Genomic DNA, 12169 nt, shown 5'->3' with positions numbered 1-12169 from the left:
TTCTCTCCTTCTCTCTTTCTCTCCTTCTCTCTTTCTCTCTTTCTCTCTTTCTCTCGTCCTCTTCCTCTCCCTATTCCTCTTCCTCTCCCTATTCCCCTTCCTCTCCCTATTCCCCTTCCTCTCCCTGTTCCCCTTCCTCTCCCTATTCCCCTTCCTCTCCCTGTTCCCCTTCCTCTCCCTGTTCCTCTTCCTCTCCCTATTCTCCTCCCTCTCCTCCCCTAGACATACACCCACACCGACAGACACACATCCCCGCTTTCTGACTCGTCACTATGTATCTTTTGATGATTAACACTCGGTCCTCCTTCTCGGCTGCTGACATGCGTGCACAGCGCTATGCCCTGCAATCGCGGGATATGGCCGTCCGCGGCACCGTGGCACAAGCAGCTGGCAGCCTGGCCGTCTACCTGCCAGGATCGGTTTTGTACCTGGACTCGGCCCGCGCGTTGGATGAGTATGCCCAGAAGGTGGGCGATGGCCGGGCCCTGCCCTCCACGCAGGGGTATGTCCATTTGTCGCTGCTGCAGTCGTACTTTGCCATGCTCGGCCGCATGATGGCCGATCCGAAGTCCGGCCAGTTGGCCGGGCTCGGCGGCTCCGATCTGGCTCAGGCTGTGGATTTGGCCCTGCGCGCCTGCTTGCATATCTTGCGCTTGCCACGCAGCTACCCTCTGATCAAGGCGACTGCCTGCCAGCTGGCCGCCGCCATTGGGGATGTTTTGCATCGCCTGGACCTTGCCGAGGACTTTGCAGGCCCACTGGCCGACATCGGCCGCGAGCTGATCGCCCTGGCCACAGCCCAGCCAGACACCATTGATTCCCGAGTACGCGCGGAGGACTGGCAGGAAATGGGCGGGGGGGGGGGGGGGGCGCCCTGTGCACTTTCTATCTCCTTCGCTCATCCACTCCAACATGTCTCTAACCCTGGCCCACTTCTCTTTGGTCTTCCTGTTGCCTGCCTTTCCCCGGTGGCCTTTTCGTCTCCGGCCTGGGACTAGCTTCAACTGCTGTCAGTTCAGTGTCTGGCGCGCGTGGCCTTGTCCCTGCATGCCGACGGTCCCTCCGGCGCCAATCTGCTTCAGGCAGCCATCTCTGCGCTGCTTCCCTCGCCGGACCGGTCGTTGGACCTGTCGGTACGCATGCTGCCGGCACCTGTCCTCCCCTGCCTGGCACTATTCATTTTCCGGGCCTTCCCCCAAGACTGGCATTGACATTGGCTCCTCCCCCCCCCCCCACCCCTCACCTGGTCGTAAGGCTGCCTGTGCGCGGGCCTGGGCCGGTATCCTTGTGCCGGATGCCCCGGTCGCCGATGCGGGCCGCCGCCGCGAGCACTTCGATGCACTGCTTTCTGCCATTTCCGCCATGACCGATCCCTCGGCCATGGGGTTCAGTCACGAGAAGGCGGCCAGTGCTGCGGCCGGCTTGGCCCTGACCGGGGCTGCGTTGACGGCCTCGCTATGGCGCGCTCGGCCGGACGCCATGGCCAGTCTCTGCCGGCAGTCCAGCAGTGCGGCCCTGGCGTCTGTCTTCAGCCCGAGCGCTCTGGAGCGCTTTTGTCACCTGCTGGTGGCTGTTGTCCGGAACTATGGCGGTATGTCAAGTGGCCAGAGGGGGGGGGGGGGGGGGGGGGGGGGGGGGGGGTTCGGGTCATCGGACACCTCGATGTTGTTTCTGCGGTGGGGGGGGGGGGGGGGGGGGGGGGGGGGGGGGGGGGGGGGGGGGGGGGGGGGGGCAGCGGGGGAGCCTATTCCGCCCGGCTGCAGGGTCCTCTCCTGCTTTGCGTCCTTCCCTTTGCTCGATCGCGGCTCTCCTAACATACCACCATCCAGGCGCCTCCTCCGTGTGTGCGGTGTATGCCCTTTGCGGGCTGCGTGAATTGGTTGCCAACCTCCAGGGTACCGAGCCCTTTGGGGCCATGCTGCTGACCTTGGACTCGGCCATGCGGTCGGTGTATACGATCCTCGGCGGCCAAACCGGCGGCGTGCCGGTGTCCGGTGTCCTGCGGGCTGCCGGGCGCCGGGCGGCCGGCGCGCGCGACGCCCAAACCGGAGCCGGTGCCCTGTCGGTCTTGCTGGGGTCGACGGCCGCCGCCGGGATGGGCCCCCCGCCGGCCTCCTTCCTGGCCATGCGCGCGGTGTGCCTGTTCCTGGTGCAGGAACATGGCATGACCCACTTCGAACCGGTTCTCGGTCGGCTGCTCCTCGGTGCCATTGCCGGCGGGTGCGCAGGGTCCGACACCCTGCAGTTGGCCGTGCCGGTCGACTCCTCGGGCAACCAGCTCCTTCAGGGCGCTGTCATTGGTGCTGTGCGCCTGGCCTCCTGCCTTGCCCTGCCTCCCTTTGCCCCCTGACGATGGCCCATGTCCTGACATATCCCCACGCCTTTGGAAGCTGGCCGCGTGTCATCCCTGTCGCCCGGGGCCACCGGGCTCGGGCGAGATGGACTCGATGGCGCTGGTGCCGCTGTTTGTCCTGTGCCACACCAGGCCGCCGAGCGTGTCGTACGGCTTCGACCGGACGGTCCGCCAGCTCTTTGCCAATCAGGGCCGTGACAACCCCCTGGCCGCCCTGCTCCCGGGGCTTAGCGAGCTACTTGGGCAGATGAATGACCCGTCGGGGCCTGGTGCCGGCGATCTTCCGGACACCGGCGCCGGCTCGGAAGACCCCCCAGCCCCCCGTGAGGATATTGGCTCGGTTGCGCGAGCCCTGTGGGCATCCATCATGAAGGCCTTGACCCCGGGCGAGGGTGTGACTGCCTGGGCCCCGGACGCGGTGGCCGCCCTCCGCCGGCGGACCGTGGCCGCGGTCATGCACCAGGCAGTGCGTGGTATCCTTCTGCCGCCACCTTGCCCGGGCTTGCGCTTTCCGCCCTTCCTGCTTTTCCCTTCACACGCATGCCTCCATCGTGCTCATGCCCGCCTGACCTCTCGTCCCCCCTCGCGCGCCCTCCGTCTCACCCATCCACACACACACACACACACACACACACACACACACATACATACACACACCGATATATGCGTATTTCTATTTATGTCTATTTACCCCGCTCGCAGCTACGACTGATTGATATCTACTCCCGAGGAAGCCTGGCCGATGGCCAGTGGCAGGTGGCCGCCTTGCGGACTCTTCGATCGGCTCTCTCAGACCGGTCGGGCCTCCAGCGCAATATTCCCCTCTTCCCGCCGGGGTTCGGACCGCCGCTGCCGAGCTCGGCCGAGTTGCGCGTCTTCTTCGTCGATCACCACCACCAGCAGCAGCCACAGCAGCAGCCGCAATCGCAGCAGCCGCCGGTGGCTCTGGGGAGTCTCTCCACCCGGCTAGCTGATGAGGCACTCCTGTCCCTGCTGTCTTCCGCGGCCTCGCTGTGTGATGGCCCGCACGCGGTTGAGGCCGAGTCACTGGTGTCCACGACACTGCAATTCTGCCATCGGGACATCCTCCTGACCCGGGCGCCGGCCGATGCGCCTGAAGCGTGTGACATTTCCGAGGAGCAGCGCCTGTCCCTGTCGCGCGTTGCCGTCCTCGGTGCAGTCCAGATTGTACGTGCCGGTGTCGAAACGCGCGGCCAAGCAGGGGGGGACCCGAAAACTCGGTCGGCGCCCCGTCCTGTGCCCTTCACTGACTCGCGGCTGTTCTTTTTCTTTCCTGCCCCTTCTTGCCATGCCCAAAGCTGGCCATCAGCGACCTTTGCCCCCAGAGCGCACGCGGACAGTGCCACATCTTCCTGAGCAAGGTCTACGCGCCCTTTGCGCCGGAGGGGCAAATGCACGAGGCCCTGGTCGGGCGACTGGGGGATCTCCTGCTGGAACTGGCGCCGGCCATCTGCGGGGGCCTGCTAAACTCCATGTCTGCCATGGAGACCCCGCTGGCCACCTTTGCGGCCTTCCATGCCGGACGTCCGGGCACCGATGAGTATTCCCTCTACAATGAGGCAGGGTCCGGGTCGGGACTCGGAGGCGCGCCCGGGTCCCCCTCCGGGGGGGGAGCCCATACGGCGAGAGCCTCGGCGCCCGCCCCCTCGCGCGACCCCTCGGGTGCCCTGTTCGGCGATATGCTGTCGGGCCTGCTGTCCGAGGATCTGTCGGCCGAGCGCCTGCTTGACCAGCGCCTGAAGGCGGTTGGATCATCGACCGCCATGCAAGCGGCGCAGGTGTGTGCGGTGGCCATCCTCGGGAGCTTCAGCGATGACCCCCAGCGGAGGGGCGTTGTGCGCGAATGGGTCGCCTCCCTTGGGGAGATTGTGCGCGGGGGCATTGGCGTCCCGGCACGCTGTGGCGCCAGCCAGCTTATTGCCAACATTTGCCTCAAGGTATGGGCCGGGACTGCCTGCCTGTTTGTTTGCTTGTTTGCTTGTTTGCTTGCCTCCTCCCCTCGCCACCTGCCTCCCTCCCGGCGGGCATGCGTGTGTGTGCCCTTGCTGCCACAGGCACCGGTGTCGCTCCGTGAGTCTGACCCCTTTCGAACACAGTACCCTGCCCTGCTTGGCCCACATGTGCCGGCCCTCATGAAGCCCCTGTCGGCGGTGGCTCTTGCTCGGGCCAGCCCCGGGGCCTCGTACGTCGGGTCCCTGACCACCGAGCAGGCGGCCATCCGCCGGTCAATGGGTGTGGCCCTGGCCCTGTGTGCATCGCTGCTGCATCAGCCAGCTCTCAGGCCCATCCCCGCCGGCGAGTCCTCCCCGGCACGAGTGATGTGGAGCCTGGCCCGGCACATTCGCCGAGTGTACCTCTCCTCCTTTGACATCCCAGCCGAGCCGGGTGCGGCCGCGGCCGCCGCGGCGGCTGCCACCGCCGGGCAACAGGCCCCGGAGGAGGTGGCCGAGCGTGATCCCTCGCCGGCGGCCGCCTGTGCCCTCTTCTGTCGGGACTTGATGCGCTTCGGTCGCCAGGCCGTCATGCGGCTGCTGGTGGGCGGCCGGGAAACCTTCGCCGGGCGTGGCGAACCCGCCAGCGAAGCCGACTCCGCCGAGGCGGTCTTCCTGTCGACGGTCTTCCTGGGAGCCCATGAGGGTGGCCATGTTGGCCACCTTTGGCGCGGGATCTGGGACGATGCTGTGGGCGCATGTGCGTGTGGCCCTGCTTTTCTTTTGCCCCCTTCGCCCGGCAGCCGTGTGATGCATGCGGGTCCTGCTTTGCGCTTGGTCGTCCGGCATTTGCCACCGCATTTCTTTCCCCCATCCTCTGACCATCCCTCTCTCTCTCTCTCTCTCTTTCCCATCCTTGCCGTCCTTCCCCTCCTGTGGCCGGGACACAGTGCTGAATGGCGGGTCGGCCCGGCGCCTGGCCCCGGGCCTCTACCGGACGATCAGCGCCCTGGGCCCGGTGCGGTCATGGACCGCGCGACAGACCCTGGTCCGAGCCCTGACCTCGCTCAGCCAATCTCTCGGCATGGGTGGCGCCCCGGCATCGGCCTCCATGCCCCTCGAGACCGGGCTCCCGGCCAAGGAGCTGGCGCGACATGTCATCCCCATGTTGGTGGGCATCTTGACCTCCGGCTCGCCCTCACCAGCAGGGGCGGCCTCGGCGCCCGGCATTGCGCAGGCCTGGTGGCCTGGCCGACCGCAGGCCCTTGACCTGCTGGGTCGGTCTCTCGGTGCGCTTCGCCTCCGAGCCGCCTGAACCTCACTCGCACATTCTAATCGACGCATTGTCTTGGCCCCTGCCTCTCCCCTGGCCGACGGACTTGGTTGGGCCATCTGCTTCGCGCGTGCGCCTGCCCTCATATGCATCCATGCTCCCAGAGTACCTGTGTCGCTCCGGGGCCACAAGCCCCGAGGATGAGCTGACCGTGCCTCTGCGGTCTGGCGTCGAGGTCCGAGGCCAGCCCATCTTGACATGCTCCGCCGCCTGCCATGTCAAGTGTTTCCTATGGCTGACCTCCGCTCGCCCCCCCCCCCCCCTCTCTCCTCTCTGCCCCTGGAACAGCTCTTTGCCAGCGAGTTGGCCCAGCGCTTCCCCCTGGTGGATGTCAGCCGCCTTGCCGGTGTCCACTGGTCCGGCCCGGCTGCTCAGCAGACCGGGCCACTGGTTGCCGGGCTTCTACATGTCCTCCGCGGCTTGGGCCACCTGCAGGCCGAGTCCCTGCGCGGGGAATTGGCCGCCCTGGCACTCGGCCCGACGCTGGCCACTTGCGTGCACCTGATTGGGCCGGTTGGTATGTACCCTGTGCTTCCGGCCTGTGACGCGACCTACGGCCTGCGGCCCGGTCCTCCGCCAATATCACTAACCCGGGCCCTTGCCATGCCCCGCTGTGTTGTCCCCACGACAACAGCCGAAAGTGGCCAGCTTGGTCGGCCGGCATCGGCCCAGCAGCATGGAGCTCGGTCGACCCCGGCGGTGCTCATTTTGTCGGAGGCTCTGCAGGTATGTGCCCATGCGCTGAATCTCCTCGGTCCTTCGGCGGAGATGGCGGCAATTGAGCCATCTGAGCTGGCGGCCCTGCGCTGGGTCGTCCGGACGATCCTGGCCTCTTGCCACTTCCCGGTGGCGGTGGTGACGGCCATGGCCTCCGGCGACTCGCCAGACGCGTCGGGCGATCTCCCGCGCCAGGCGCTGCCGGGCTCGCATTGGCCATTGTCGGTGCACACGGCTGCCTTGGGCTTGGCAACGGCCATGCTCGGGGCTGGGCTGGATTGCCCGGAGGCTGTGGAGTCGGCCCTCGGAGCCATCGACTCGCATCACTCCCATCGGCCGTTGACCCTGATCCTCCACCTGTCCGCCTGGCTGCTGATTGAGGCGGCCAATCGTCGGGGTGTTCTCGGTACGAGCTGTGCTTCCCATGACCGCTTGATGTCCTCGGCCCTCCCTCGCGCGCACACATGCATGGGCGCGCGCACACACATGCATGGGCGCGCGCACACACATGCATGGGCACGCGCACACACGCACACACACACACACACACACACACACACACGCACACACACACACACACACACACACACACACACACATGCGCGCCAATGTGCTGACATGGCCAATTGCCCAACGCGGTGCTCGGGAATTGCTTTCCCTAGTCGAGTCGGACCTGGCGCGGCTGCGCGTGGCTCTGAGCAAAACCCCCCGACAGGCGCCCGGTGCTTCGGGTCCTGCACATGCTCCACTCCCGGTGATCGAACTGGCACGCATCCAGGAGGACCTGCGTGCGCGTCTCTCTGCTTCGGAAGACGCGGAAATGCGTCCAGCCGACACGCTCTGAGGGTGCATTCTCTTGCCCCTCGCCCCTCCCTCCCCCCTCCTCCCCCCCCCTCCCCGGAGCTGTGCTTGGCTTCCTGGGGAACGGGGGGCAGGGAGGACGACCGAATATACTCTCCCTCTCACGGCAGGCTCCCGTGTCATCCTTCGTGTTGCGTGGAAACCCGGAGTACCCGAGCACATGCGGAGACACATCCACGCATATGGAGGCAAGACCACCGCGGGTTTCGACACGAAAATGGGGGAGATGTGCCAGGCACATGCACACGTGTGCACATCTTGACAGACGGACGGACAAGGAGAAGCTCCACACACCCAATGCACCTCAGCAGAGAAAGAGAGAGAGAGAGAAGAAGAAGAAGAGAAACACAAAAGGCGCAAAAGGAAGAAGAACACGACAAGGGGCTTTTTTAGGCTGATCAGACACACACACACAGACACCACACGTGTGGTGTGTGTGTGTGTGAGCATGAATCTATTTTGGGGATTTTCGGGGCGGCTCTGCCAGGACACACAAGCAAGTCCTCGACGCGCCGAAACACAATGGTACGCTGCGGCGGGCGGGGGACAGGGGTTCACTGAAACAGGCCAGAAATATAGACAGAGAGAGGGAGCGACGGGGGGGGGACACAGCACACACGGCCAGGGAAGGGCTGCCGGGGGGGAACTGGGTGGCAGGGGGGGGGGGTGGCGTGGCGGGTCACGAGCTCACAGGGGAGGCGGATACCGATGGGGGGAGATACTCAAGGACAACCGGCTGGCAGCGGGGAGGAGGAACAGGGCGCCGAGAACCGGAGAGGGGACGGGATACGGGGTAGGAAGGAGGGGATGATATGGTGCCCATCTGCCCCCCTTAGAAGACCCACCGGCCGTCGCGAGAGCAGGTAGCGGTGATCGGCCCGGGAGCGGGTCCGGAGATGCGGAAGCCCTGGACCTGGACGGAGGGGGAGCTCTCCGGGAGGTTGTCGAAGGCCGCCTCGCCGACGCGGTTGACGTAGATGCCGGAGGTGGCATCGAAGTACTCCGGGCAGACGATCTTCTGGCAGGTGGCGGTGTCGCGGGAGGGCATGTAGCCGTCGGGGCAGCGGCAATCGTAGAGGCCGAGCTTGTCGCACACCGGGGCGGTGGGCCGGTTGCTGCTCACGGAGCGAGCGGAGGCGGTCGAGAGGGAGGCGGCGACCGGGGCGGCAGAGGCCGTACCGAAGTTGGCGAAGCCCACAAAGCCGACAACACCGACAAAGACCAGCAGCATGAGGGCCGAGGCGATGGTGCGGAGGGGGCTCTTGGAAGAGGAGGTGGTGGTGGCCGAGGCCGACTCGTTGTTGTGGATGGGGAGGATGGAGGACATGGCTTCTCACTCGGGGGGGGGGAGGGAGGGGGAGTTTGAGCGAGGGGAGAAAAGGGGGTCTGCCGGGATGTTGGGAACTGGCCGCGCAACGCCCACGGATATATATCCCCTCGGCCGCCCCCCCCCCCCCCCCCCGGGGGGGGGGGGAGGCACCGGCGACGGGGGACGAGGAGCAACTTGGCGGCAACACGCCCTCGGCGGCAGCCGCGCCACCTCGGCGCCGCGCCTGACCGACCCCCATCCGCCCCCGAAGGGCCTGGCGATCGTCGCCAGGCAGCACCGTTCCCGGACGCGCGCGCACCCACCCACCCACACGGCTCACGGCTCACGGCTCACGGCACATGCATAAGCGCGCACACACGTTTAAGCGCCGGGAGATCTCCGGGGCGGTCGCCACCAGCGACACAGACCGGCCCCCCTGCCCCGCCCAGACAGAAAGGGGCATACGCAATGGGTCATTTGATGTCCCTGCCCCTGCCTGCCCGGCCGAGTGGGTTCCAGGCATGCGAGCAGGACAGGGGGGCGCACGGGGGGAGGGGGGGGGAGGGGAGAAACGATGCATCAAAACTTGTGTATGTCTCTCTCGCTCTGTTCGGGGGCGAAGCACACCCAGGAGCCGGCAGAGTACCCTGGGAGCCGGCGAGAAAGGCAGAAGCATCTGGCAGGCATCGCGCGCACGCCAGCAAAAGGGGGCAGGTGGGGGCCGGCAGGTATGCAAGAGCACGCGCCACCCGCCCCCGGGTCGCCTCTCCCAATGTGGGATGCCCCCCAGGGGGAGCGCACGTTCCGGGAAGTGATCGACCCTCCGGCTCCCGGGGGGGGGGAAGGGGCACGCCTTCCCACCTCAATATCGGTGCATCCAGGGGCATGGGAGCCGGCTGGTCCCTGGAGAAATAACTCATGCCGGTCACACGCGCTCGGGGTCGGCCTCGGGGGCACCGGGGGATGGAGGCCCGGCGGGCAGGCGCCCGAGTGCCGACATGAGCACGACCATGTTCTCCGGCGGGGGGACGGGGGCAGTCGGGACCGGGCACCACACAGCGGCGCGTCTTTCCGCTTCGAGCAACGACCATCATATGGGCCGCGAGCAGCAGGCAGGGGGCGGGCAGCCCGGCGGCGGCGGCGGCCGGAATGGACCGCACAAGCATGGGGCATCCCCCTCCTCGCGCTGTAGCTGGTCACCGGGATCCCCGGGTGAGCCTGCCCGTGGCGCCGGCACGAGGCGTGTTCCATTCGGCCCGGGAGGGCGGGGGCAAGGGCCCGACCGGCCGGGCGGTGTCGGTCGCCGCGCGGGCTCCGCCCTCGCCAGGTGTCCGATGTCCTGGCCCCCCCCCCCCCCCTCCTCCTGCCCGGCGTATGGGACCCCGCCGGGACGACCGACACCCAAAGGGAAGGCGTAAGGCGAGGGGGCGGCGGCACCGGGCGGGGGCGTCAGATGGTGCACCCGACTCGGCCCCGCCCCCACCCCCTCCCACGGCCGACCATGCAGCGGGGGGAGTCCAGGGACACACACACAGGATGACCCATCGACGCGAGTCGGGCTGCTCCGGAGATCAACCCCACGAGGGGCGGCCGGCCGCCCCTGTCCCATTACCCCGCGCGAGAGGAGAGCCCACCCCTCTCGAGAAGCCGGAGCTCGAGCTCGAGCGAGGGGGAGAGAGAGTCAGACGCGCGACGTCCGCCCCAACGCCGGAATCAGCACGACGGCCCCTCACGCCGGAGGGCGAGATGACCCAGCGCGGAGCAGGGGCAACGAACCGGGGAGGGGCGGGCGCACTTGCCCCTGGAGGGGTGCGGCGAGCCGGGCCACCAGCCGGCCACCAACGCGGGCGAGAACATATGCTCCGTGGCGCCGGCCGGCTCCCCGCTCCGTGCGGAGGTCGGCGGAACTTTCAGGGAGTGAAACAGTCGTTCCGCCAGGGGGGCCCGGAGGACACAAGGGGCAGAAGGCAAAGTTTGCCCCCATGGTGCCAGTGCTGGAGGCGACGCTGTGCGCGCGCGCGCGCGCGCTCGCACACATATGAGTGTCGCGGGCCCGGCTCGTGCATCAACAACAGGAGAGCCTCGCCCCTCGCACGGGCGCGGACCCCGTCGGGCATGCTGGGGGCACCGGGCGGGGGGGGGGGGGCGGGGCCGCCGGCCGCGCGCGCAGGGGGCCACACCTTCGGCCCTGACTTCGGAGGTGCCCAGCCCGACGACCGAGTGGGCAGGCGGGCGGACGGGCGGACGGGAAGTGTGGGCGCGTGCACGCGCCAGGTCAGGCTCCTGCCCACTTGCCCACCGCGCCACACCGAGAAGGCGAACGGAGGCGCGCGTGTTCGCTGCGGGCCGGCACCACCGGCGGCCCCCGTTGGCAGGGGGGGAGGGGGGGGAGGATCATCACACACGCGCCCGCTTCCTCACGGCTGGGCCCCAGCCGGGAGGGACATTCTCGGGCAGGGCTCTCAGACACGCACCGGAGCCCGGCCGGGCCGGGCCGGCCGATGAGGCAATGCCCCAGCAGGTGGGGGCGTGCCTTCGGGCAGCGGGTCCGGGGCTGCGCACGAATGGCATGCAGCCCCGAACCCGCAGCCCCTGGCAGCCCCCCGTCCAGGCATTCTCTCCTGGGGCTGCATGGGGCGCATACCCCTGTCCCCCCCCCCCCTGCCCCCTCCGCCCCCCGTCGGCTGGTGTTCCCTTCTCCCGCGCCGGCGCGCGCCTCCCCCGCCCCAGCCGCCTGTGCCGCCCCCGGGACGCGCGGCTCCATCCGAGGCCCGACGCCGGTTGACCGGGGGCGGTGGGGGGCCTGGCAGCTGGGGCCCGGCAGCGGCCGCTACCCCGGGCACACATCCATATGTGCCGCCATGGTCGAGCCAAGAATGCCCCCGCCCCCCCCCCCGCCCCCCGGCCGTGGGTGCCGGCGCGCGCGCGGCCGGATTCGCGCATCGAGGTCCGTTGTTGCCCAGCCGGACCGGACACATCGCCCCCCGGCCAGGGCGGAAACCGGGCGTCTCCCGGCCCCCCAGCCTGCCCTCCCGGGCCCGGTCATAACGTCGGCTAGTCCCCCGGGGTAAACGCGCCGGGCGAGGAGCGGACCCGCGGGCGCGCCGGCATGTGGCGCTGCCCGGGCGCCGGAGAGCTGGCTCTCCGGCGCACGGTCTCCCGTCAGCCTTACCATCGGCGCGTCGCGCGGCCTCAAGACGGCATGCCACGGCCCAACCGCATCTCCGGCCTTGTGGGGCCCAACCGTCGGACGCCCCGGTCGGATCCACTGCCCCCCCCCCCCCCCGGGCCAGGGGCGACGGCGGGGGAGGCCCGGAACCCACCCAACCCCGCCGATGCGCGCGCATGCTTCCCCCAGCCCCGCTCCCCGGAAAGAGCCCGCGCCCCAGTGCGACAGGCGGCGGCGCACGACGAGGCCCAGGCGTCTCCTTGTCCCCCCCCCGCCTCCCCCAGGGGGGCCCGCCGGCGCCGGCAACGACGCAGCCGCGCATGGCTCCGGGCGAACACGCGCCGATGACTTGATGCCAACGGTTGGTCGACGTCCGGTGGGCGCGGTTGCGCGCGCTGAGTCACTCCCCGCCGCGCCCCATGGCAACACGCACGAACAGCCTTCGGTCGCTCCTTCTCAAGCTTCGCCCCCCCCC

At 68.6% G+C, this 12169-nt stretch overlaps 2 protein-coding genes across 3 annotated transcripts in view; one reads left to right on the top strand and one right to left on the bottom strand.

The window, feature by feature from the left end:
- Positions 1-7249, top strand: part of H696_05129 — an 11756-nt gene extending 4507 nt beyond the window's left edge. For both annotated transcript variants that reach the window (XM_009498979.1, XM_009498980.1), the window contains 13 exons: positions 333-824; positions 999-1133; positions 1255-1591; positions 1830-2305; positions 2391-2819; positions 3056-3541; positions 3673-4311; positions 4471-5065; positions 5256-5594; positions 5743-5813; positions 5927-6155; positions 6273-6761; positions 7018-7249. In XM_009498979.1, the coding sequence (XP_009497254.1) occupies positions 333-824; positions 999-1133; positions 1255-1591; positions 1830-2305; positions 2391-2819; positions 3056-3541; positions 3673-4311; positions 4471-5065; positions 5256-5594; positions 5743-5813; positions 5927-6155; positions 6273-6761; positions 7018-7199 (4899 nt within the window). In that variant the 3' untranslated portion in view covers positions 7200-7249. The remainder of the gene's footprint in view (positions 1-332; positions 825-998; positions 1134-1254; positions 1592-1829; positions 2306-2390; positions 2820-3055; positions 3542-3672; positions 4312-4470; positions 5066-5255; positions 5595-5742; positions 5814-5926; positions 6156-6272; positions 6762-7017) is intronic.
- Positions 7250-8048: 799 nt separating this feature from the next.
- Positions 8049-8543, bottom strand: H696_05128 (hypothetical protein; the record flags this gene model as incomplete). Its single annotated transcript, XM_009498978.1, has 1 exon — positions 8049-8543. The coding sequence occupies one exon, from the start codon at positions 8541-8543 to the stop codon at positions 8049-8051; it is 495 nt and encodes a 164-aa protein (XP_009497253.1).
- Positions 8544-12169: the final 3626 nt, after the last annotated feature.

This window comes from Fonticula alba, assembly GCF_000388065.1.
Source record: "Fonticula alba strain ATCC 38817 unplaced genomic scaffold supercont2.9, whole genome shotgun sequence".
Taxonomy (NCBI): domain Eukaryota; order Rotosphaerida; family Fonticulaceae; genus Fonticula; species Fonticula alba.
This window is presented reverse-complemented; position numbering and strand designations above follow the sequence as displayed.